This window comes from Salmo salar, chromosome 23, assembly GCF_965601325.2.
Source record: "Salmo salar chromosome 23, fSalSal1, whole genome shotgun sequence".
Taxonomy (NCBI): domain Eukaryota; kingdom Metazoa; phylum Chordata; class Actinopteri; order Salmoniformes; family Salmonidae; genus Salmo; species Salmo salar.
This window is the reverse complement of record NC_138313.1, coordinates 43,949,077-43,973,616: the sequence shown is the minus strand read 5'-3', so window position 1 is coordinate 43,973,616 and position 24,540 is coordinate 43,949,077. Positions and strand designations below refer to the sequence as shown.

Here is a 24,540-nt window from a genome sequence, read left to right as displayed (position 1 = left end):
CTAATTTCCCATCTCAACACAGGGATGAATGCTTTGAGCTAATTTCCCATAGCAACACAGGGCTGAATGCTTAGAGCTTATTTCCCATCTCAACACAGGGCTGAAAGCTTTGAGCTAATTTCCCATCTCAACACAGGGCTGAATGCTTTGAGCTAATTTCCCATCTCAACACAGGGCTGAATGCTTTGCGCTAATTTCCCATCTCAACACAGGGCTGGATGCTTTGAGCTGATTTCCCATCTCAACACAGGGCTGAATGCTTTGAGCTAATTTCCCATAGCAACACAGGGCTGAATGCTTTGAGCTTATTTCCCATCTCAACACAGGGCTGAATGCTTAGAGCTTATTTCCCATCTTAACACAGGGCTGAATGCTTAGAGCTAATTTCCATCTCAACACAGGGCTGAATGTTTGCTGTATAGTCATATTTTATTAGATAAAACATTGCTTCCCCACTTCGAGAGGAGGTATTGCTGTTGCTATGCCAACGTGCATGTTTGTCTCTTCCCAGGTAACATTTGCTGCATGCTGCGTCAACATTGGACAGATGGTCTGTCAGTCACGGAGGTTCTCCTGGCGATTGGGCAAACAGAGACTCTGTTTGTTTACCTGTTCACTCTGTCCCACCCTGTAGGTGTGGAGAAGTGCCCTGCTGGTTCAATGAAAAGACAATGACTTGAGAAAAGCCAAGACCTGAAGCCAAAACTGCAGTTAAATAGACAGTCCAATAGGGGGTGCCAGAGAGACAATAATCCTCTTGTCGTTCCCTAGAAAGACTATGCACTGCAGACAAAAGACTGGAATGGAAAGAGGAGGATAGAGGAGAATTGGAAGTAGACGACTACAGAGTAGGTGTCAATGGGACAGTGCCAACGGAGTTCACCTGACCTTTGACCTCAAAGTCCTTGTTCTACTCGGATGCTGCCAAGAAACTTTACAATACCAGTCAACTGATCAGACACTTCCGGGTCCAGGATTTTAGAGACAGAGCCTTTTGTCAGACACAGAGCCTTTTGTCAGAGACACAGAGCCTGTTGTCAGACACACAGAGCCTGTTATCAGACACACAGAGCCTGTTATCAGACACACAGAGCCTGTTGTCAGAGGCAGAGCCTGTTGTCAGACACAGAGCATGTTATCAGACACACAGAGCCTGTTGTCAGAGGCAGAGCCTGTTATCAGACACACAGAGCCTGTTATCAGAGGCAGAGCCTGTTATCAGACACACAGAGCCTGTTGTCAGACACACAGAGCCTGTTATCAGACACACAGAGCCTGTTATCAGACACACAGAGCCTGTTGTCAGACACACAGAGCCTGTTTTCAGACACACAGAGCCTGTTTTCAGAGGCAGAGCCTGTTGTCAGACACACAGAGCCTGTTATCAGACACAGAGCCTGTTATCAGACACAGAGCCTGTTGTCAGACACACAGAGCCTATTGTCAGACACACAGAGCCTGTTGTCAGACACAGAGCCTGTTGTCAGACACACAGAGCCTGTTGTCAGACATATAAATATTATAATATTCCATGAGGAGGTGTGTAATATAAATATTATAATATTCCACGAGGAGGAGATGTATACTATAAATATTATAATGTTCCACGAGGAGGTGTGTTCTATAAATATTATAATGTTTGAGGAGGAGGTGTGTACTATAAATATTATAATGTTCCACGAGGAGGTGTGTTCTATATATATTATAATGTTTGAGGAGGAGGTGTGTACTATAAATATTATAATATTCCATGAGGAGGAGGTGTGTACTATAAATATTATAATGTTCCATGAGGAGGAGGTGTGTACTATAAATATTATAATATTCCATGAGGAGGTGTGTAATATAAATATTATAATGTTTGAGGAGGAGGTGTGTACTATAAATATTATAATATTCCATGAGGAGGAGGTGTGTACTATAAATATTATAATGTTCCATGAGGAGGTGTGTACTATAAATATTATAATATTCCATGAGGAGGAGGTGTGTACTATAAATATTATAATATTCCATGAGGAGGTGTGTACTATAAATATTATAATATTCCATGAGGAGGAGGTGTGTACTATAAATATTATAATATTCCATGAGGAGGTGTGTACTATAAATATTATAATGTTCCATGAGGAGGAGGTGTGTACTATAAATATTATAATGTTTGAGGAGGAGGTGTGTACTATAAATATTATAATATTCCATGAGGAGGTGTGTAAAATAAATATTATAATGTTCCATGAGGAGGTGTGTACTATAAATATTATAATATTCCATGAGGAGGTGTGTACTATAAATATTATAATATTCCATGAGGAGGTGTGTACTATAAATATTATAATATTCCATGAGGAGGTGTGTACTATACATATTATAATATTCCATGAGGAGGAGGTGTGTACTATAAATATTATAATGTTCCATGAGGAGGAGGTGTGTACTATAAATATTATAATGTTCCATGAGGAGGTGTGTACTATAAATATTATAATGTTCCACGAGGAGGTGTGTTCTATATATATTATAATGTTTGAGGAGGAGGTGTGTACTATAAATATTATAATATTCCATGAGGAGGAGGTGTGTACTATAAATATTATAATATTCCATGAGGAGGTGTGTACTATAAATATTATAATATTCCATGAGGAGGTGTGTACTATAAATATTATAATATTCCATGAGGAGGTGTGTTCTATAAATATTATAATGTTCCATGAGGAGGAGGTGTGTACTATAAATATTATACTATTCCATGAGGAGGAGGTGTGTACTATAAATATTATACTATTCCATGAGGAGGAGGTGTGTACTATAAATATTATAATATTCCATGAGGAGGTGTGTTCTATAAATATTATAATGTTCCATGAGGAGGAGGTGTGTACTATAAATATTATAATGTTCCATGAGGAGGTGTGTACTATATATATTATAATGTTTGAGGAGGAGGTGTGTACTATAAATATTATAATATTCCATGAGGAGGAGGTGTGTACTATAAATATTATAATGATCCATGAGGAGGTGTGTACTATAAATATTATAATGTTCCATGAGGCGGTGTGTAATATATATATTATAATGTTTGAGGAGGAGGTGTGTACTATAAATATTATAATGTTCCATGAGGAGGTGTGTACTATAAATATTATAATGTTCCATGGGGAGGTGTGTAATATATATATTATAATGTTTGAGGAGGAGGTGTGTACTATAAATATTATAATGTTCCATGAGGAGGTGTGTAATATATATATTATAATGTTTGAGGAGGAGGTGTGTACTATAAATATTATAATATTCCATGAGGAGTAGGTGTGTACTATAAATATTATAATGTTCCATGAGGAGGAGGTGTGTAATATAAATATTATAATGTTCCATGAGGAGGTGTGTACTATAAATATTATAATATTCCATGAGGAGGTGTGTACTATAAATATTATAATGTTCCATGAGGAGGTGTGTACTATAAATATTATAATGTTTGAGGAGGAGGTGTGTACTATAAATATTATAATGTTCCATGAGGAGGTGTGTACTATAAATATTATAATGTTCCATGGGGCGGTGTGTAATATATATATTATAATGTTTGAGGAGGAGGTGTGTACTATAAATATTATAATGTTCCATGAGGAGGTGTGTACTATAAATATTATAATGTTCCATGAGGCGGTGTGTAATATATATATTATAATGTTTGAGGAGGAGGTGTGTACTATAAATATTATAATGTTCCATGAGGAGGTGTGTACTATATATATTATAATGTTTGAGGAGGAGGTGTGTACTATAAATATTATAATGTTCCATGAGGAGGTGTGTACTATAAATAATATAATGTTCCATGAGGCGGTGTGTAATATATATATTATAATGTTTGAGGAGGAGGTGTGTACTATAAATATTATAATGTTCCATGAGGAGGTGTGTACTATAAATATTAGAATGTTCCATGAGGAGGTGTGTAATATATATATTATAATGTTTGAGGAGGAGGTGTGTACTATAAATATTATAATGTTCCATGAGGAGGTGTGTAATATATATATTATAATGTTTGAGGAGGAGGTGTGTACTATAAATATTATAATATTCCATGAGGAGGAGGTGTGTACTATAAATATTATAATGTTCCATGAGGAGGAGGTGTGTAATATAAATATTATAATGTTCCATGAGGAGGTGTGTACTATAAATATTATAATATTCCATGAGGAGGTGTGTAATATAAATATTATAATGTTCCATGAGGAGGTGTGTAATATAAATATTATAATGTTCCATGAGGAGGAGGTGTGGTCTATAAATATTATAATATTCCATGAGGAGGAGGTGTGTAATATAAATATTATAATGTTTGAGGAGGAGGAGGTGTGTACTATAAATATTATAATGTTTGAGGAGGAGGAGGTGTGTACTATAAATATTATAATGTTTGAGGAGGAGGTGTGTAATATAAATATTATAATATTCCATGAGGAGGAGGTGTGTACTATAAATATTATAATGTTCCATGAGGAGGTGTGTACTATAAATATTATAATATTCCATGAGGAGGTGTGTACTATAAATATTATAATATTCCATGAGGAGGTGTGTAAATATAAATATTATAATATTCCATGAGGAGGAGGTGTGTACTATAAATATTATAATGTTCCATGAGGAGGTGTGTAATATAAATATTGTAAATTACTTGAAACCTAATCATGCATTTCAGAGGTTATAAGGTAAAAGATAAGATAACTACATAGAAGACAAGGTATTCATGTAATCCATGGTGTGTAAAAAACCCTGTCTCCACTTCGAGTACTAGCATATCTGAGTCTGGGCAGACAGAAATGTGTAGACTAGAATGTACTTCTTTTTCTTTTTTCTCTGTATTTATTTGTATGCAATTTTGTACTGAGTCACAAAGGCATGTTGTTTTTAGTAAGTAGATATGGGTGTGTTCACTGGAGTATTTCTGACCTGGGTCGAGTTCATTAGGAACATAATAGGGAGGGAAAACTGATTGAAATGGAGGGGGAACTACTTGTATTTGTCCAAATAGAAGTGCTAATTCCGTTTTCTGTACAAAACGTTTTAGAATGTTTTCCATTTGCGTGCCCTAATGAATACGGCTCTGTCTTGCAGTAGGGCTGGAGTCACAGCAGTGTAGAACAGTAGGGCTGGAGTCACAGCAGCAGGGCTGGAGTCACAGTAGTGTAGGGCAGTAGGGCTGGAGTCACAGCAGTGCAGGGCAGTAGGGCTGGAGTCACAGCAGTGTAGGGCTGGAGTCACAGCAGTGTAGGGCAGTAGGGCTGGAGTCACAGCAGTGTAGGGCTGGAGTCACAGCAATGTAGGGCAGTAGGGCTGGAGTCACAGCAGTGTAGGGCTGGAGTCACAGCAGTGTAGGGCTGGAGTCACAGCAGTGTAGGGCAGTATGGCTGGAGTCACAGCTGTGTAGGGCAGTAGGGCTGGAGTCACAGCAGTGTAGGGCAGTAGGGCTGGAGTCACAGCAGTGCAGGGCAGTAGGTCTGCAGTCACAGCAGTGCAGGGCAGTAGGGCTGGAGTCACAGCAGTGTAGGGCAGTAGGGCTGGAGTCACAGCAGTGTAGGGCTGGAGACACAGCAGTGTAGGGCAGTAGGGCTGGAGTCACAGCAGTGCAGGGCTGGAGTCACAGCAGTGTAGGGCAGTAGGGCTGGAGTCACAGCAGGGCAGGGCTGGAGTCACAGGGGGGCGGAGTGGTGAGGGCTGGAGTCACAGCAGTGGCAGGGGCTGGAGTCACAGCAGTGGGTGCGGTGGTGAGTAGGGCTGGAGTCACAGCAGGGCTGGAGTCATAGCAGTGTAGGGCAGCAGGGCTGGAGTCACAGCAGTGTATTGTAGTAGGGTTGGAGTCACAGCAGTGTAGGGCTGGAGTCACAGCAGGGCTGGAGTCATAGCAGTGTAGGGCAGTAGGACTGGAGTCACTGCAGTGCAGGGCTGGAGTCACAGCAGTGTAGGGCAGTAGGGCTGGAGTCACAGCAGTGTCGTGTAGTAGGGTTGGAGTCACAGCAGTGTAGGGCTGGAGTCATAGCAGTGTAGGGCTGGAGTCACAGCGGTGTAGGGCAGTAGGGCTGGAGTCACAGCAGTGGAGGGCAGTAGGGCTGGAGTCACAGCAGTGTAGGGCTGGAGTCACAGCAGTGTAGGGCAGTAGGGCTGGAGTCACAGCAGTGCAGGGCTGGAGTCACAGCAGTGTAGGGCAGTAGGGCTGGAGTCACAGCAGTGCAGGGCTGGAGTCACAGCAGTGTAGGGCAGTAGGGCTGGAGTCACAGCAGTGCAGGGCTGGAGTCACAGCAGTGTAGGGCAGTAGGGCTGGAGTCACAGCAGTGTAGGGCTGGAGTCACAGCAGTGTATGGCTGGAGTCACAGCAGTGTAGGGCAGTAGGGCTGGAGTCACAGCAGTGTAGGGCTGGAGTCACAGCAGTGTAGGGCAGTAGGGCTGGAGTCACAGCAGTGTAGGGCATGACTTTGGGACAGCAGTGACTAATAAACAGCCTCCCGCCCCTGCCTCGGCCGCCGCCCCCCCTCCCCGCCGTGCCATTGTGACCTTCCACCTCATATGAACGGATCTCCATACTGGAAATGGAAAAACTTGGAAGCAATCATGGAGGATCACCATCACCATGTCACCTCCTTACTGCCCTGCAGACTGTTTACTGTGAACACAAGGGATGTAGTATGTTAGTTCAATTGGAAGAGGCTATAGTAAACACAATAATGAATTGTCCACTCACCATTTTATTTTTAGGAGGGTTACATTTATTCATTTATTTATTTATTTATGCACACGTGTGTCCTAATAAGTACTTACAAAACATGACTACTACTTAAACAGAGTTCATATCGTAGTTTGCAACACATCTGTTTGTATTGCTCAGAAAAATACATTAGAGATGAGAGAAAGTCTGCCGAAAAGCTGATATTTCTATGAGGGGAGGCAGACAGGCCGTGTTACGTGAGCTGTGTAGAGCATATGGTGTTAAGGTCCCATACAATCAGATGGAATACAAATACATCCTATTTATATCTTATTAGCTATACAAGTTTAGAATGAAAAGAACTCTGACTTGTTTAGCATTCAATGGGAGAGGCACCACTGACAAAGTAGCAAAGTAGGAGAAAAATAGCAGGGGTTTTGCTATTGGTTACAAAACATTGCATACCGAACGGAAATATAATCGCCATATTCTGTGGACCTATATGATTATATTATTACAGTATATTGTTATATTATTACAGTATATTGTTATAATATTAAAGTATGTGATTATATAATTACAGCATATTATTATAGAATTACATTATGTTATTTCATTATTACAGTATATTATTATATTATTAAAGTATATTAATATATTATTAAAGTATATGATTACAGTATGTTGGGGCGGCAGCGTAGCCTAGTGGTTAGAGCGTTGGGCTAGTAACCGAAAGGTTGCAAGTTCGAATCCCCGAGCTGACAAGGTACAAATCTGTCGTTCTGCCCCTGAACAAGGCACTGTTGCTAGGCCGTCATTGTAAATAAGAATTTGTTCTTAACTGACTTGCCTAGTTAAATAAAGGTAAAATATATTGTTACATTATTACTGTATGTTATTATATTATTACAGTATATTATTATAGAATTACAGTACATTATATAATTACAGTATATTATTACAGTATATTATTATATTATAATATTACAGTATATTATTATAGAATTACAGTACATTATTATAGAATTACAGTATATTATTACATTATATTATTATATTATAATATTACAGTATATTATTATGTTATTACAGTATAATATTATATAATTACATTATAGTACCGTATATTATTATATATTACATATATTATTACAGTATATTATTATATAATTACAGTAAATTATTATATTACAGTATGTTATTATATTATTACAGTATATTATTATATAATTACAGTAAATTATTATATTACAGTATGTTATTATATTATTACAGTATATTATTATATAATTACAATAAATGATTATATTACATTACTACAGTCAATTATTACATTATATTATTACAAAATTTGCCGCACTTTGAGATTAATATTGAGAGATTAGAACATTGAGAGATTAGATGTTTTTCCTTCCCTGCCATTCTGCCCCTGGTTGCTGCTGTTCCAAGTGTTCCACTGGCCTGCCCCTGCTTGCTGCTGTTCCAAGTGTTCCACTGGCCTGCCCCTGGTTGCTGCTGTTCCAAGTGTTCCACTGGCCTGCCCCTGGTTGCTGCTGTTCCAAGTGTTCCACTGGCCTGCCCCTGGTTGCTGCTGTTCCAAGTGTTCCACAGGCCTGCTGTTGTCATCTGTCCTCCTCCTTGGCTCATCTGAAAGGTAGCAAGGTAGAGGTGCAACATGTCATTACTTAGTTTTAAAGGGTGACTGTACTTCCTGGTTTGGCCTCGTTTTAGATTTGGTTCATTAAGAAATGCTAGCGACCATGACTGAATTCAACAGGGTTTAGGGGTGTGCTTTGACGTGGGTGTCTCGCGTGTGTTCGCAGGTGGGAAGATTTTGCCAAATTATTTTGCCAATTAGCTTCAGCTGGCTGGTGTGCGACTTGACTTTGACTTTGGATAGCCTATCTCCGGGGCTAATTAGGGACCGTTAATAAATGACACAATGTAAACTAGACGATATCTTCATGTTGTACACCTTGTAGTTTTCTCATTACATGCATTCAATATTTGTATATGAATTTCTATAATTTATAGTTGGTTTGAGGATTATAAGTCATTGAAATTTGGAGTATTGGAATCTTAACATATTGTCACATATTGTATATATTCTCACATGTACATTGTGTAATTTACCGATGGTAACTAGCCCCATAGGGATATCCAAAGTCAACCCAAATTTACCACAGGCATTATGATCAGGTTGCGTGCAGCTGTACTCTGAATTGATGATTACTTGTTTGCTGCCAGCTGTGGGCATGTGGGCAGGATTGAAACAAACCCAACCATAATCTACTTTGCGATGCAGTCACAACCACAAGTCACAAAACGTAGTTTTGGACGAGACTGACTTTATGACCAAAATTATCCTATTTACACTTTGTAGTCAATTTTGACAGTAATATTTCAGTAATATTTAATACATATTTCTGACTCATATCGATGCCACATATGCTGTTTGCTCTTTAAACTTACTGTAAACTTATACGACCAGGGCAACTCAACTGGAAAGAAACATTCAAGTGTCCACAGAACAGCGTAACACAACTCCATACATGACAGATAAGAAGCTACATAACCCTAGGGCCTAGGCCAGGATTCCCCAGCTGGCGGCCAGTGGGTGGTTTTATATGGCCCCCCAAGGTTTGTGTGCTAAAAAAAAAGTTGGATTTTGGGGAATTTTCATTGTTGGACATAACATAGACTTTAAAAACACCCAGAAATCAGCTCCAAGTGATTTTAATTTAATCTGTTCCCAAGTATTCCCATGTATAATAGAGAGACATGTGATCATATACAAATGTAAGGAAGGTTGGAAATGATTATGTTTTAGTCAAATATTATATCAGTTTGGGCTTCTTGCGGTCAATTTGCAGTCTACAAACGATTTGTGATTATGTTCTGGCTCCTGACCAAGAAAACCACCATCCCGTGGCTGAATCTAGTTGATGATCCCTGGCCTAGGCCGAGACTTGAGCCCAGAAAATTGACCTGTAGAATGGAATAGGTTATGACCTTCATCAGAGCTCACACTCAGCCAGAGAAGGTTAGCATTGTCACATCTGATAGCTTATCCATTGAAAAAGTGTCATCCTACAAATACCTACAGTAGGTATATGGTTGGATGACAAGTTGTCCTTTAAAGTTCATATGGATAATCTTGTGAGGAAGCTTACATTTACATGGGGTTTTTATTTTTGTAATAAGGCTTGCTTCCCGCTTATGACTAGAAATAAGCTTGTTCAGGCCACTTTTCTCTCTGTAATTGATTATGGTGACTTGTTGTATATGCATGCAGCTTCCTCCGTCTTACAGAGACTGGACTCTGTTTATCATGCAGCCTCCTCCGTCTTACAGAGACTGGACTCTGTTTATCATGCAGCTTCTTCCTCCGTCTTACAGAGACTGGACTCTGTTTATCATGCAGCTTCTTCCTCCGTCTTACAGAGACTGGACTCTGTTTATCATGCATCCTTGCGCTTTATTACAAATGCCAAGTAATTCACCAGCCACCTTGTACCAAATGGTGGGTTGGACCTCATTTTATATGCACAGAAAGCATATCATCTACAAAGCCCTTCTGGGTAAACCCCCTCTCTCAACATCTGTAGCATGTTCTCCTTAGCCCTAATTGGTGAACCCCCTCTCTCAACACCTGTAGCATGTTCTACTTAGCCCTTCTGGGTAAACCCCCTCTCTCAACCTCTTTAGCATTTTCTCCCTAGCCCTACTGGGTAAACCCCCTCTCTCAACCTCTTTAGCCTTTTCTCCCTAGCCCTTCTGGGTAAACCCCCTCTCTCAACCTCCGTAGCCTGTTCTACTTAGCCCTTCTGGGTGAACCCCCTCTCTCAACCTCTGTAGCCTGTTCTCCTTCACCACTAGCATTTACCAGACACGGTCTGCTACAGTAGGTGCTTACTACTTAAAATCCCCAGGACATTTGCAGTATTAGGCAAGACTGCCATTCTCTTCTTGTGCACCAGAGGCATGGAATAGTCTATAACCCATGGAAATGACCTTTAAATTTCAATCGTACTGTAGTGCTAAACTTCAGTGATATGGATTGAATCGAGCCATCACTCTCCTCAAAGCATTTTCCCAGTAGCAGATCTACTTACAATGCCTTAAGTATTCACAACCCTTGACTTTTTCCAAATTGTGTTGTGTTACAGCCTGAATTTAAAATTGATTAAATTGAGGGTGTTTTTTTTTGTGTCACTGGCCTACCCACAATACCCCATAATGTCAAAGTGGAATTATGTTTTTCCAAATGAATATAAAATGAAAAGCTGAAATGTCTCGAGTCAATAGGTATTCAACGATTTTGTTATGACAAGTCTAAATAAATTCAGGAGTAAAAATGTGCTTAACAAGTCTCATAAAAAGTTGCATGGACTCATTGTAACACAACAACCATTTTGAAAAAGTCAAGGTGTGTGAATACTTTCTGAAGGCATTGTTTCTGTCTTTCGGAACACTTAGGAAATACCATGTATCTTTCCATTTTACAAAAATGTTTTGTTATGTTCTCTGTGCTTTCTCAAATATCATGATATTTCAAAAGAACACTCCCTACTATTATCTGCATGACACACAACTATTCAACAGGTCATTTTTCTCCTTGGTGAGAGAGAGGATACCTCTGATTGCACAGCCCATTAACCTGATACATTTCGTATAAAGAGCGATTATGGAGCATGGTGCGTCGCTGACAGACCATCGGAGAAAGACCAGGGTGCTCTGTTGCTGTCGACGCTGATAAATTGTGTTGTTTAATGTCAAAGACCTGGGATTACTGGATGTGCGTTTATACACACACACACACACACACACACACACACAGAGGCCTGGCGGCATTCTCTCCCACTTGCAGTGAGAAAAGTTTTCAAATATGCATACGTGAAGCTGAGGTCCATGGGTATATTATAACGGATGATAATGTTTCCCTTCTCCCAGCCTCTCGTCACGTCCACAGCAACACAGCTCGCTGGAGAGACAAACTGGAGATGCTTCTATGAACGTACCACACATTCAGAAAGTATTCAGACCCCTTGACTTTTTCCAAATGTTACGTTACAACCTTATTCTAAAATTGATTAAATCGTTTTTTCCCCCTCATAAATCTACACACGATACCCCATAATGACAATTTATAAAAAATACTACATTTAAATATCACATTTACATAAGTATTCAGACCCTTTACTCAGTACTTTGTTGAAGCACCTTTGGCAGCGATTGCAGCCTTGAGTCTTCTTGGGTATGACGCTACAAGCTTGGCACACCTGTATTTGGGGAGTTTCTCCCATTCTTCTCTGCAGATCCTGTCAAGCTCTGTCAGATTGGATGGTGAGCGTCTCTGCACAGCTATTTTCAGGTCTCTCCAGAGAGGTTCAATCGGGTTCAAGTCCGGGCACTGGCTTTCCCTCAATCCTGACATCCCAAAGCCACTCCTGTGTTGTCTTGGCTGTGTGCTTAGGGTTGTTGTCCTGTTGGAAGGTGAACCTTCGCCCCAGTCTGAGGTCCTGAGTGCTCTGGAGCAGGTTTTCATCAAGGATCTCTCTGCGCTTTTCTCCGTTCATCTTTCCCTCGATCCTGACTAGTCTCCCAGTCCCTGCCGCTAAAAGACATCCCCACAGCATGATGCTGCCACCACCATGCTTCACAGTAGGGATGGCGCCAGGTTTCCTCCAGACGTGACTCTAGGCCTTCAGGCCAAAGAGTTACATATTGGTTTCATCAGACCAAAGAATCTTGTTTCTCATGACCTGAGAGTCTTTTGGTGCCTTTTGACAAACTCCAAGCGGGCTGTCATGTGCCTTTTACTGAGGAGTGGCTTCCATCTGGCCACTCTACCATAAAGCCTTATTGGTTGGGTGCTGCAGAGATGGTTGTCCTTCTGAAACGTTCTCCCATCTCCATAGAGGATCTCCGGAGCTCTATCAGAGTGACCATCGGGTTCTTGGTCACCTCCCTGACCAAGGCCCTTTTCCCCAATTGCTCAGTTTGGACGGGAGGCCAGCTCTAGAAAGAGTCTTGGTGGTTCCAAACTTCTTCCATTTGAGAATGATGGAGGCCACTGTGTTCTTGGACTTTCATTGCTGCAACCATTTTTTGGTACCCTTCCCCAGATCTGTGCCTCGACACAATCCTGTCTCGGAGCTCTACAGACATTTCCTTCGACCTCATGGCTTGGTTTTTGCTCTGACATGCACTGTCAACTGTGGGACCTTATATATACAGGTGTATGCTTATCCAAATCATGTCCAATCAATTGAATTTACCACAGGTAGACTCCAATCAAGTTGTAGAAACATCTCAAGGATAATCAATGGAAACAGGATGCACCTGAGCTCAATTTTGAGTCTCATAGCGAAGGGTCTGAATACTTATGTAAATAAGGAATTTTACTTTAAATACATTTGCAAAAATTTCCAAAAACCTGTTTTTGCTTTGTCATTATGGGGTATTGTGGGTAAATTCATGAGAAAAAAAATATTTTATTCATTTCAGCATTTTAGCATAAGGCTGTAACGTAACAAAATGTGGAAAAAGTCAAGGGGTCTGAACTGTCTGTACTTTCTGAATGCACTGCTTGTCGGGAGATAAATCCACAGTTAAATCTAGGGGTCGATTTGGGATTGGGCAACTGTGTAAACCGGGGTCGATTTTGGATTGGGCAACTAGCTGGTGGGTTGAGGCGAGCTGAGGGTGAGGCGAGAATCTGGAAGGTTGTGTGTGATTTGGTATTTGGATCCACCTTGGCTTTTCTGTCGGAACCCCTGGTAGGAACTCCTGTTGGGAACTTCTGATATGAATTCCTGGTAGGCCTTAGATCAGTCCCAGAGGAGCTCCTGGTAGGAACCCCTGGTAGGGACTCCTGGTAGGACCCCTTGGTAGGAACCCCTGGTAGGACTCCCTGGTGGCCTTAGATCAGTCCCAGAGGAACCCTTGGTAGGACCCCTGGTAGGATCCCCTGGTAGGCCTTAGATCAGTCCCAGAGGAACCCCTGGTAGGAACCTCTGGTAGGCCTTAGATCAGTCCCAGAGGAACCCCTGGTAGGAACCCCTGGTAGGCCTTAGATCGGTCCCAGAGGAACCCCTGGTAGGAACCCCTGGTAGGCCTTAGATCAGTCCCAGAGGAACCCCTGGGTGGAACCTCTGGTAGGCCTTAGATCAGTCCCAGAGGAACCCCTGGTAGGAACCCCTGGTAGGCCTTAGATCAGTCCCAGAGGAACCCCTGGTAGGATCCCCTGGTAGGAACCCCTGATAGGAACCCCTGGTAGGCCTTAGATCAGTCCCAGAGGAACCCCTGGTAGGAACCCCTGGTAGGAACCCCTGGTAGGCCTTAGATCAGTCCCAGAGGAACCCCTGGTAGGATCACCTGGTAGGATCCCCTGGTAGGCCTTAGATCAGTCCCAGAGGAACCCCTGGTAGGAACCCCTGGTAGGCCTTAGATCAGTCCCAGAGGAACCCCTGGTAGGAACCCCTGGTAGGCCTTAGATCAGTCCCAGAGGAACCCCTGGTAGGAACCCCTGGTAGGCCTTAGATCAGTCCCAGAGGAACCCCGGTAGGAACCCCTGGTAGACCTTAGATCAGTCCCAGAGGAACCCCTGGTAGGAAACCCTGGTAGGAACCCCTGGTAGACCTTAGATCAGTCCCAGAGGAACCCCTGGTAGGAACCCCTGGTAGAAACCCCTAGTAGGCCTTAGATCAGTCCCAGATGAACCCCTGGTAGGAACCCCTGGTAGAAACCCCTAGTAGGCCTTAGATCAGTCCCAGAGGAACCCCTGGTAGGAACCCCTGGTAGGAAACCCTGGTAGGAACCCCTTGTAGGCCTTAGATCAGTCCCAGAGGAACCCCTGGTAGTAACCCCTGGTAGGAAACCCTGGTAGGAACCCCTGGTAGGCCTTAGATCAGTCCCAGAGGAACCCCTGGTAGGAACCCCTGGTAGGCCTTAGATCAGTCCCAGAGGAACCCCTGGTAGGAACCCCTGGTAGGAACCCCTGGTAGGACGGGGTGGCTAGTCTATTGATCAACATGCTATTCCCCATCTGGATCCAACTGACTGTTAAAGTGTGTGTGTATACGTGCATGCTTGCGTGAGAATATGTGTGTATGACAAAGTGTAAGAGGCTGGGGCTGTGTGTGAGCGGTGATAGGGACAGGGTAGGGTTCCGCACCCCTCCCTCCCTTCTCTCCAGTTGTTGTGCACTGGGAGGGAGTCTGACTGGGACATTCCTGTCTGATGGCTGCTGGGGCTCAGTGGACAGTCTTTATGAGCTTCTCCCCAGGGAGAGCATTCGGTGGAGAGCAGAGCAAGCTGAGGGCATCTACCCATCCAGGGGTGGAGGATAGATGCCTGGATGGATCTGTTCGTGTTGAACCTACTTTTTCCACTCTATATAAGACTTGACCAAAATACTAGACACTGACCACTATTCACAGTCCAGACCCAGGGCTGAATACCATTGGGGCCAAATATGCTCCAAAACCGCTGCCCAAGCAAACAGTGAAGCGTAGGAAAATAAAATGCGTGCTGCAGCCAATGTGGCCCTTGGGTGTAATGTGCTGTAGAGCCAGGGTCCACATATGGAAGTACAACCTTGTCTGTGGGTTAACTGTATCTATTGAGACAATAACTGAACTGACATCCGGGTTTGTGTTTGTGTTGACCAATATAGTGGTATCTGGCTGTTCCAGGGCCAATGGATAGAGACAGTGAGAGGCTCGGAGATGGCAAATCTGCTGGCTGAGCAGATGGAAGTCTCAAATCCGCTTCTAGCACTTCCCTGGAGTCCTGTCAGTCTCTAACTTTCCCTGGAGTTCTGTCAGTGTCTAACTTTCCCTGGAGTCCTGTCAGTCTCTAGCCCTCCCGGAATCCCGTCAGTCTCTAGCAGTCCCGGAATCCCGTCAGTCTCTAGCAGTCCCCGGAGTCCCGTCAGTCTCTAGCAGTCCCCGGAATCCCGTCAGTCTCTAGCAGTCCCCGGAATCCCGTCAGTCTCTAGCACTCCCCGGAATCCCGTCAGTCTCTAACACTCCCCAGAGTCCCGTCAGTCTCTAGCACTCCCCGGAGTCCCGTCAGTCTCTAGCACTCCCCGGAATCCCGTCAGTCTCTAACACTCCCCGGAATCCCGTCAGTCTCTAACACTCCCCGGAATCCCGTCAGTCTCTAGCACTCCCCAGAGTCCCGTCAGTCTCTAGCACTCCCCGGAATCCCGTCAGTCTCTAACACTCCCCGGAGTCCCGTCAGTCTCTAGCACTCCCCGGAATCCCGTCAGTCTCTAACACTCCCCGGAGTCCCGTCAGTCTCTAGCAGTCCCGGAATCCCGTCAGTCTCTAGCACTCCCCAGAGTCCCGTCAGTCTCTAGCACTCCCGGAATCCCGTCAGTCTCTAACACTCCCCGGAGTCCCGTCAGTCTCTAGCACTCCCCGGAATCCCGTCAGTCTCTAACACTCCCCAGAGTCCCGTCAGTCTCTAGCAGTCCCCGGAATCCCGTCAGTCTCTAACACTCCCCGGAGTCCCGTCAGTCTCTAGCACTCCCCGGAATCCCGTCAGTCTCTAACACTCCCCGGAGTCCCGTCAGTCTCTAGCACTCCCCGGAATCCCGTCAGTCTCTAACACTCCCCGGAGTCCCGTCAGTCTCTAACACTCCCCGGAGTCCCGTCAGTCTCTAGCAGTCCCGGAATCCCGTCAGTCTCTAACACTCCCCGGAGTCCTGTCAGTCTCTAGCACTCCCGGAATCCTGTCAGTCTCTAGCACTCCCCGGAGTCCTGTCAGTCTCTAGCACTCCCCGGAATCCCGTCAGTCTCTAGCACTCCCGGAATCCTGTCAGTCTCTAACACTCCCCGGAGTCCCGTCACTCTCTAAAACGTCACGTCAGTCTCTGGAAAATTCTTCCAGGGACCTTTGCTCAGCTCAGTCTGTCTGTCAGAGATGAGGCAGCGGTGAGCGAGACAGCGTATGACAAATTAAATTACTTTTACATTGTCTCTGTTTCTTCCTGTTAGAACAAGCAGTGCAGAAACACTACACCAGAATGAACCAAATAGCTTAAATTGTTTGACATCTAGGAACAATTTCTATGAATGTCTGACAGGTAGGCCCACACATCAGTATCTCGAGTTAAGATTCATTTCTGAAAGAAAAACAAATATCTACCTGTGAACTAAAGAAGTAGCCCAATTTCTTAGAAGTCGTGGGAGATTGGCAGGTTCAGTTTTATTGTTGGTTTACAGCCTCCTTACTTTTCCTCAGTGTCAGCATCAGTTCAGAACACAGCGTAAGTCCACATTTCCTTATCCCCCTGTAAGCTGGCCTCAAAGTAAATCTGGTCTAGGATCAGTATCATAGGGGCACTTGAACTAATTGAGAGTGAAGGGTTGTATAATGGAGGATTTTCTACTTAAAAGTAGCTTTCTGGTAAACTATTCCCAGATAAGCCAGTCCACCATCAGTGTAAAGACCACCAGGCCAGCAGGGGGTGCTCCATGAAATATATACCATGATGATAAAGTTATTGAGTCGATTGGCACAAGTGCAATGGACACACACAGCCTAGTGTAAAGTATTTCCTTACTGTACACTGTCATGTTTCTTTACTAAACATATAAAATACAATACAATCCTGGCACTAAGGAATACTGCAAAGACACTGGCACAAAGGAATACTGCAACGACACTGGCACGAAGGAATACTGCAACGACACTGGCACGAAGGAATACTGCAACGACACTGGCACTAAGGAATACTGCAAAGACACTGGCACTAAGGAATACTGCAACGACACTGGCACTAAGGAATACTGCAAAGACACTGGCACTAAGGAATACTGCAACGACACTGGCACGAAGGAATACTGCAAAGACACTGGCACTAAGGAATACTGCAAAGACACTGGCACTAAGGAATACTGCAACGACACTGGCACTAAGGAATACTGCAACGACACTGGCACCTCTGATGTGTGGATGTTATGTGTAAGGCATGAGTACATGCGTTTGCCTTTGACTGTAGCTGCAGCAAATGTGTTTTTTCCATTAGATAAGTGGCTGAATGAGGGACTCCTCAAGGTCTTCTGAAACCTCTAAACCCGGTTGAGGCCATAGGGCAACCAGACAGCAAACAGAGGGCAACCAGACAGCAACCAGAGGGCAACCAGAGGGCAGGCATGAGGGTTGTTGAGATGGTTGACTCCTCGATCACACCTACAGCGGCATCATCTAGATATGGGTGCAACAACAGTTCAACATTCACCATCTGCTACCATTTCTGTCAAGCCGTCTACGCAGACAGATGCATACGTTCGATAAATCCAACATATGAACCACACAGAACGCACTGCAAGGAAAACGCAGTGTTCAGTTGGAAATGAATGTGCTTCTGGTGTACGAAAACACCAGGATGCTGTCAGTGTGATCGAGGCGTGGGGGTTGTCGAGATGGGTGAAGTTGAGCGTGTATTTTACCTTTATTTAACTAGGCAAGTCAAATTCTTATTTACAATGACGGCCTACCCCAGCCAAACCCGGACGACGCTGGGCCAATTGTGCGCCACCCTATGAGACTCCAGATCACGGCCGGTTGTGATACAGCCCAGGATCAAACCGGGGTCTGTACTGACACCTCTAGCACTGAGATGCAGTGCCTTAGACCTCTGCGCCACTCAGGAGCTAAGGATTCATTAGGAGAAAACATTCCTAGCCTCCTGTCCCCTTCAGCACACTCAAAGATCCACAAACACATATACACACACACACACTCACACACACACACACACACACACACACACACACACACACACACACACACACACACACACACACACACACACACACACACACACACACACACACACACACACACACACACACACACACACACACAAAGATGTTGTAGGAGTCCATGTCCTAAACATACTACCTCAGTCAGTGACCCATTGGTGCTACATGTTTCAAGCAGACCACCATAGTCCCTGTGCCCAAGAATGACTAAATTACTATCACCCCGTAGCACTTACATCTGTAGCCATGAAATACTTTGAAAAGCTGGTCATGGCTCACATCAACACCACAATCCCAAACACCCTGAACCCACTCCAATTTGCATACCGCCCCAACAGATCCACAGATGACGCAATCTCTATTGCACTCCACACTGCCCTTTCCCACCTGGGCAAAAGGAACACCTATATGAGAATGCTGTTCATTGATTACAGCTCAGCGTTCAACACCATAGTGTTCTCCAAGCTCATCACTAAGCTAAGGACCCTGGGACTAAACACCTCCCTCTGCAACTGGATCCTGGACTTCATGACGGGCCGCCCCCAGGTGATGAAGGTAGGAAAAACAACACATCCACCACGCTGACCCGGAAATACGGGGGCCCCTCAGGGGTGCATGCTTAGTCCCCTCCTGTACTCCCTGTTCACCCATGACTGCGTGGCCGTGCACGACTACAACACCATCATTAAGTTTGCTGATGACACAAGAGTGGTAGGACTGATCACCGACAACGATGAGACATCCTATAGGGAGGAGGTCAGAGACCTGGCAGTGTGGTGCCAGGACAACAACCTCTCCCTCAACATGATCAAAACAAATTAGCTGATCATGGACTACAGGAAAAGGAGGGCCGAGCACACACATCATCAATGAAGCTGTATTGGAGCGGGTCGAGAACTTTTAGTTCCTCATTATCCACATCACTAAGGATCTATCATGGTCCAAACACACCAAGACAGTCGTGAAGAGGGCACGACAACACCTCTTTCCCCCCTAGGAGACTGAAAACATTTGATCCTCAAATAGTTCTACAGCTCCACCAGTTAGAGCATCTTGACTGGCTACATCACCGCTTCGTACGGCAACTGCTTGGCTTCCGACCGCAAGGCGCTACAGAGGGTAGTGCGTACGGCCCAGTACATCACTGGGGCCAAGCTTCCTGCCATCCAGGACCTCTATACCAGACGGTGTCAGGGGAAGGCCCAAAAAATGGTCAAAGACTCCAGCCAGCTAGGTCATAAACCATTCTCTCTGCTACCGCACGACAAGCTGTACTGATGCACCAAGTCTGTAACCAGCAGGACCCTGAACAGCTTCTACCCCCAAGTCAAAAGATTGCTAATTAGTTAAATAGTTAACCAATTCGCTACCTGGACTATCTACATTGACCCTTTTTGCACTAACTTTGACTCATCACATACTCTGCTGCCACTGTTTATTATCTATCCTGTTGCCTAGTCACTCTATTCCTAGTTATATGTACAGTTGAAGTTGGAAGTTTACATACACTTAGGTTGGAGTCATTAAAACTCATTTTTCAACCACTCCACAAATTTCTTGTTAACAAACTATAGTTTTGGCAAGTCGGTTAGGACATCTACTTTGTGCATGACACGTAATTCTTCCAACAATTGTTTACAGTGAGATTATTTCACTTATAATTCACTGTATCACAATTCCAGTGGGTCAGAAGTTTACATACACTAAGTTGACTGTGCATTCAAACAGCTTGGAAAATTCCAGAAAATTATGTCATGGCTTTAGAAGCTTCTGATAGGCTAATTGACATCATTTGAGTCAATTGGAGGTGTACCTGGGGATGTATTTCAAGGCCTACTTTCAAACTCAGTGCCTCTTTGCTTGACATCATGGGAAAATCAAAATAAATCAGCCAAGACCTCAGAAAAAAAGTTGTAGACCTCCACAAGTCTGGTTCATCCTTGGGAGCAATTACCAAACGCCTGAAGGTACCACGTTCATCTGTATAAACAATAGCACGCAAGTATAAACACCATGGGACCACACAGCCATTATACCGCTCAGGAAGGAGACGCGTTCTGTCTCCTAGAGATGAATGTACTTTGGTGCGAAAAGTGCAAATCAATCTCAGAACAACAGCAAAGGACCTTGTGAAGATGCTGGAGGAAACAGGTACAAAATTGTCTATATCCACAGTAAAACGAGTCCTATATCGACATAACCTGAAAGGCCGCTCAGCAAGGAAGAAGCCACTGCTCCAAAACCGCCATAAAACAGCCAGACTACGGTTTGCACCTGCACATGGGGACAAAGATCGTACTTTTTGGTGAAATGTCCTCTGGTCTGATGAAACAAAAATATAACTGTTTGGCCATAATGACCATCGTTATGTTTGGAGGAAAAAGGGGGAGGCTTGCAAGCCAAAGAACACCATCCCAATGTGAAGCACGGGGTGGCAGCATCATGTTCTGGGGGTGCTTTGCTGCAGGAGGGACTGGTGCACTTCACAAAACAGATGGCATCATGAGGTAGGAAAATTATGTGGATATATTGAAGCAACATCTCAAGACATCAGTCAGGAAGTTAAAGCTTGGTCGCAAATGGGTCTTTCAAATGGACAATGACCCCAAGCATACTTCCAAAGTTGTGGCAAAATGGCTTAAGGACAATAAAGTCAAGGTATTGGAGTGGCCATCGCAAAGCCCTGACCTCAATCCTATAGAACATTTTTGGTCAGAACTGAAAGAAGGATTAATTACATTGTTTCTTATTCAGGAGTGGTGTTTAAAAAAAAAAACTGGAAAACCCCTATATTATCACATGATGAAAATCAGGAAATCACAACCAATAACACTTTCGTGCGAGCAAGGAGGCCTACAAACCTGTCTCAGTTACACCAGCTCTGTCAGGAGGAATGGGCCAAAATTCACCCAACTTATTGTGGGAAGCTTGTGGAAGGCTACCCGAAACATTTGACCCAAGTTAAACAATTTAAAGGCAATGCTACTAATATCTAATTGAGTGTATGTAAACTTCTGACCCACTGGGAATGTGAAGAAATAAACGCTGAAATAAATCATTCTCTCTACTATTATTCTGACATTTCACATTCTTAAAATAAAGTGGTGATCCTAACTGACCTAAGACAGGGAATTTTTACTAGGATTAAATGTCAGGAATTGTGAAAAAACGGAGTTTAAATGTATTTGGCTAAGGTGTATGTAAACTTCCGACCTCAACTGTATCTACCTCAACTACCTCGTACCCCTTGTATCGACTCGGTACTCGTACCCTGTGTATTTAGCCAAGTTATTGTTACTCGTTGTTTATTTATTATTAATTGTATTATTACGTGTTTTACTTTTCTATTATTTCTCTATGTTCTTTCTCTCTACATTGTTGGGAAGGGCCCGTAACTAATCATTTCACTGTTAGTCCACACCTGTTGTTTACAAAGCATGTGATGAATTGAATTTGATTTGATATGGAGGTATGTTGTATCACACTAGTGATACAGTTACTACATATGACCAGTGACAGCTCAGTGCCTTATGACCAGTGACAGCTCAGTACCTTATGACCAGTGACAGCTCAGTACCTTATGACCAGTGACAGCTCAGTGCCTTATGACCAGTGACAGCTCAGTACCTTATGACCAGTGACAGCTCAGTACCTTATGACCAGTCACAGCTCAGTACCTTATGACCAGTGACAGCTCAGTACCTTATGACCAGTGACAGCTCAGTGCCTTATGACCAGTGACAGCTCAGTGCCTTATGACCAGTGACAGCTCAGTACCTTATGACCAGTGACAGCTCAGTACCTTATGACCAGTGGATGGAGGATCCTGTGGGGCAGGGGATGAGGATCCTGTGGGGCAGGGGTTGAGGATCCTGTGGGGCAGGGGATGAGGATCCTGTGGGGCAGGGGTTGAGGATTCTGTGGGGCAGGGGTTGAGGATCCTGTGGAGCAGGGGTTGAGGATCCTGTGGGGCAGGGGATGAGGATCCTGTGGGGCAGGGGTTGAGGATCCTGTGGGGCAGGGGTTGAGGACCCTGTGGGGCAGGGGATGAGGATCCTGTGGGGCAGGGGTTGAGGATCCTGTGGGGCAGGGGAGGTCCTGTGGAGCGGGGGAGGTCGGGGCGGGTTGGTCGGGGGCAGGGGTTGAGGATCCTGTGGGGCAGGGGATGAGGACCCTGTGGGGCAGGGGGAGGCCCTGGGGGCAGGGGATGGGCCTGTGGGGCAGGGGTTGAGGATTCTGTGGGGCAGGGGTTGAGGATCCTGTGGAGCAGGGGTTGAGGATCCTGTGGGGCAGGGGTTGAGGATCCTGTGGGGCAGGGGTTGAGGATCCTGTGGGGCAGGGGTTGAGGACCCTGTGGGGCAGGGGATGAGGATCCTGTGGGGCAGGGGTTGAGGATTCTGTGGGGCAGGGGATGAGGATCCTGTGGAGCAGGGGTTGAGGATCCTGTGGGGCAGGGGTTGAGGATTCTGTGGGGCAGGGGTTGAGGATCTTGTGGGGCAGGGTTTAGGATCTTGTGGGGCAGGGGTTGAGGATCCTGTGGGGCATGGGATGAGGACCCTGTGGGGCAGGGGTTGAGGATCCTGTGGGGCAGGGGTTGAGGATCCTGTGGGGCAGGGGTTGAGGATTCTGTGGGGCAGGGGATGAGGATCCTGTGGAGCAGGGGTTGAGGACCCTGTGGGGCAGGGGATGAGGACCCTGTGGGGCAGGGGTTGAGGATCCTGTGGGGCAGGGGATGAGGACCCTGTGGGGCAGGGGTTGAGGATCCTGTGGGGCAGGGGTTGAGGATCCTGTGGGGCAGGGGTTGAGGATCCTGTGGGGCAGGGGTTGAGGATCCTGTGGGGCAGGGGTTGAGGATCCTGTGGGGCAGGGGATGAGGACCCTGTGGGGCAGGGGATGGGGACCCTGTGGGGCAGGGGATGAGGATTTAGAAAAAGTAAGAGAAGACACACCAGCATGGAAACAAATGGAAACAAAGCACATCATGACAAGAGAGACATCGCCATGGAAACAAAGCACATCACGACAAGGGAGACATTACCATGGAAACAAAGCACATCACAACAAGAGAGACACCGCCATGGAAACAAAGCACATCACGACAAGAGAGACATTACCATGGAAACAAAGCACATCACGACAAGAGAGACATTACCATGGAAACAAAGCACATCACGACAAGAGAGACATTACCATGGAAACAAAGCACATCATGACAAGAGAGACACCGCCATGGAAACAAAGCACATCACGACAAGGGAGACATTACCATGGAAACAAAGCACATCACAACAAGAGAGACACCGCCATGGAAACAAAGCACATCACGACAAGAGAGACATTACCATGGAAACAAAGCACATCACGACAAGAGAGACATTACCATGGAAACAAAGCACATCACGACAAGAGAGACATTACCATGGAAACAAAGCACATCACGACAAGAGAGACATTACCATGGAAACAAAGCACATCAAAACAAGAGAGACACCGCCATGGAAACAAAGCACATCACGACAAGAGAGACATTACCATGGAAACAAAGCACATCACGACAAGAGAGACATTACCATGGAAACAAAGCACATCACGACAAGAGAGACATTACCATGGAAACAAAGCACATCACGACAAGAGAGACATTACCATGGAAACAAAGCACATCACGACAAGAGAGACATTACCATGGAAACAAAGCACATCACGACAAGAGAGACATTACCATGGAAACAAAGCACATCACGACAAGAGAGACATTACCACACTATGTGAAGAGAACCCTATGGCAACAAAAAGCAGCATGGCATAAACAACATTAAGGGTAGACAACAGCACGAGGGGGAAAGACAAAGAGTCAAGCCACGATACAGGAAACATAACACTACTGAAGAGCCAAATAGACAGAGACAACAAATAAAGACACAGAAAGCAGACACCACAATCAGCAGCCTAGGTTGTTGGCATAACAGCGACAGTTGCCAGTGAGGATATCCAGGATTGAATCTTTGTAAGCTGAGACAGAGACACAACTTT

At 44.6% G+C, this 24,540-nt stretch overlaps 1 protein-coding gene across 2 annotated transcripts in view; it reads left to right on the top strand.

Moving 5' to 3' along the window:
* The window catches only part of LOC106584691 (GRAM domain-containing protein 2A), a 97,693-nt gene extending 96,589 nt beyond the window's left edge, over positions 1 to 1,104 (top strand). The window contains exon 12 of one of the 2 annotated variants that reach the window (XM_014170191.3): positions 635 to 1,104. In XM_014170191.3, coding sequence (XP_014025666.1) covers positions 635 to 680 — 46 coding nt within the window. In that variant the 3' untranslated portion in view covers positions 681 to 1,104. Of the gene's footprint in view, positions 1 to 511 lie in introns of both variants that reach the window. The other variant, XM_014170192.3, reaches the window with a different exon arrangement.
* The last annotated feature ends 23,436 nt before the right edge of the window (positions 1,105 to 24,540 follow it).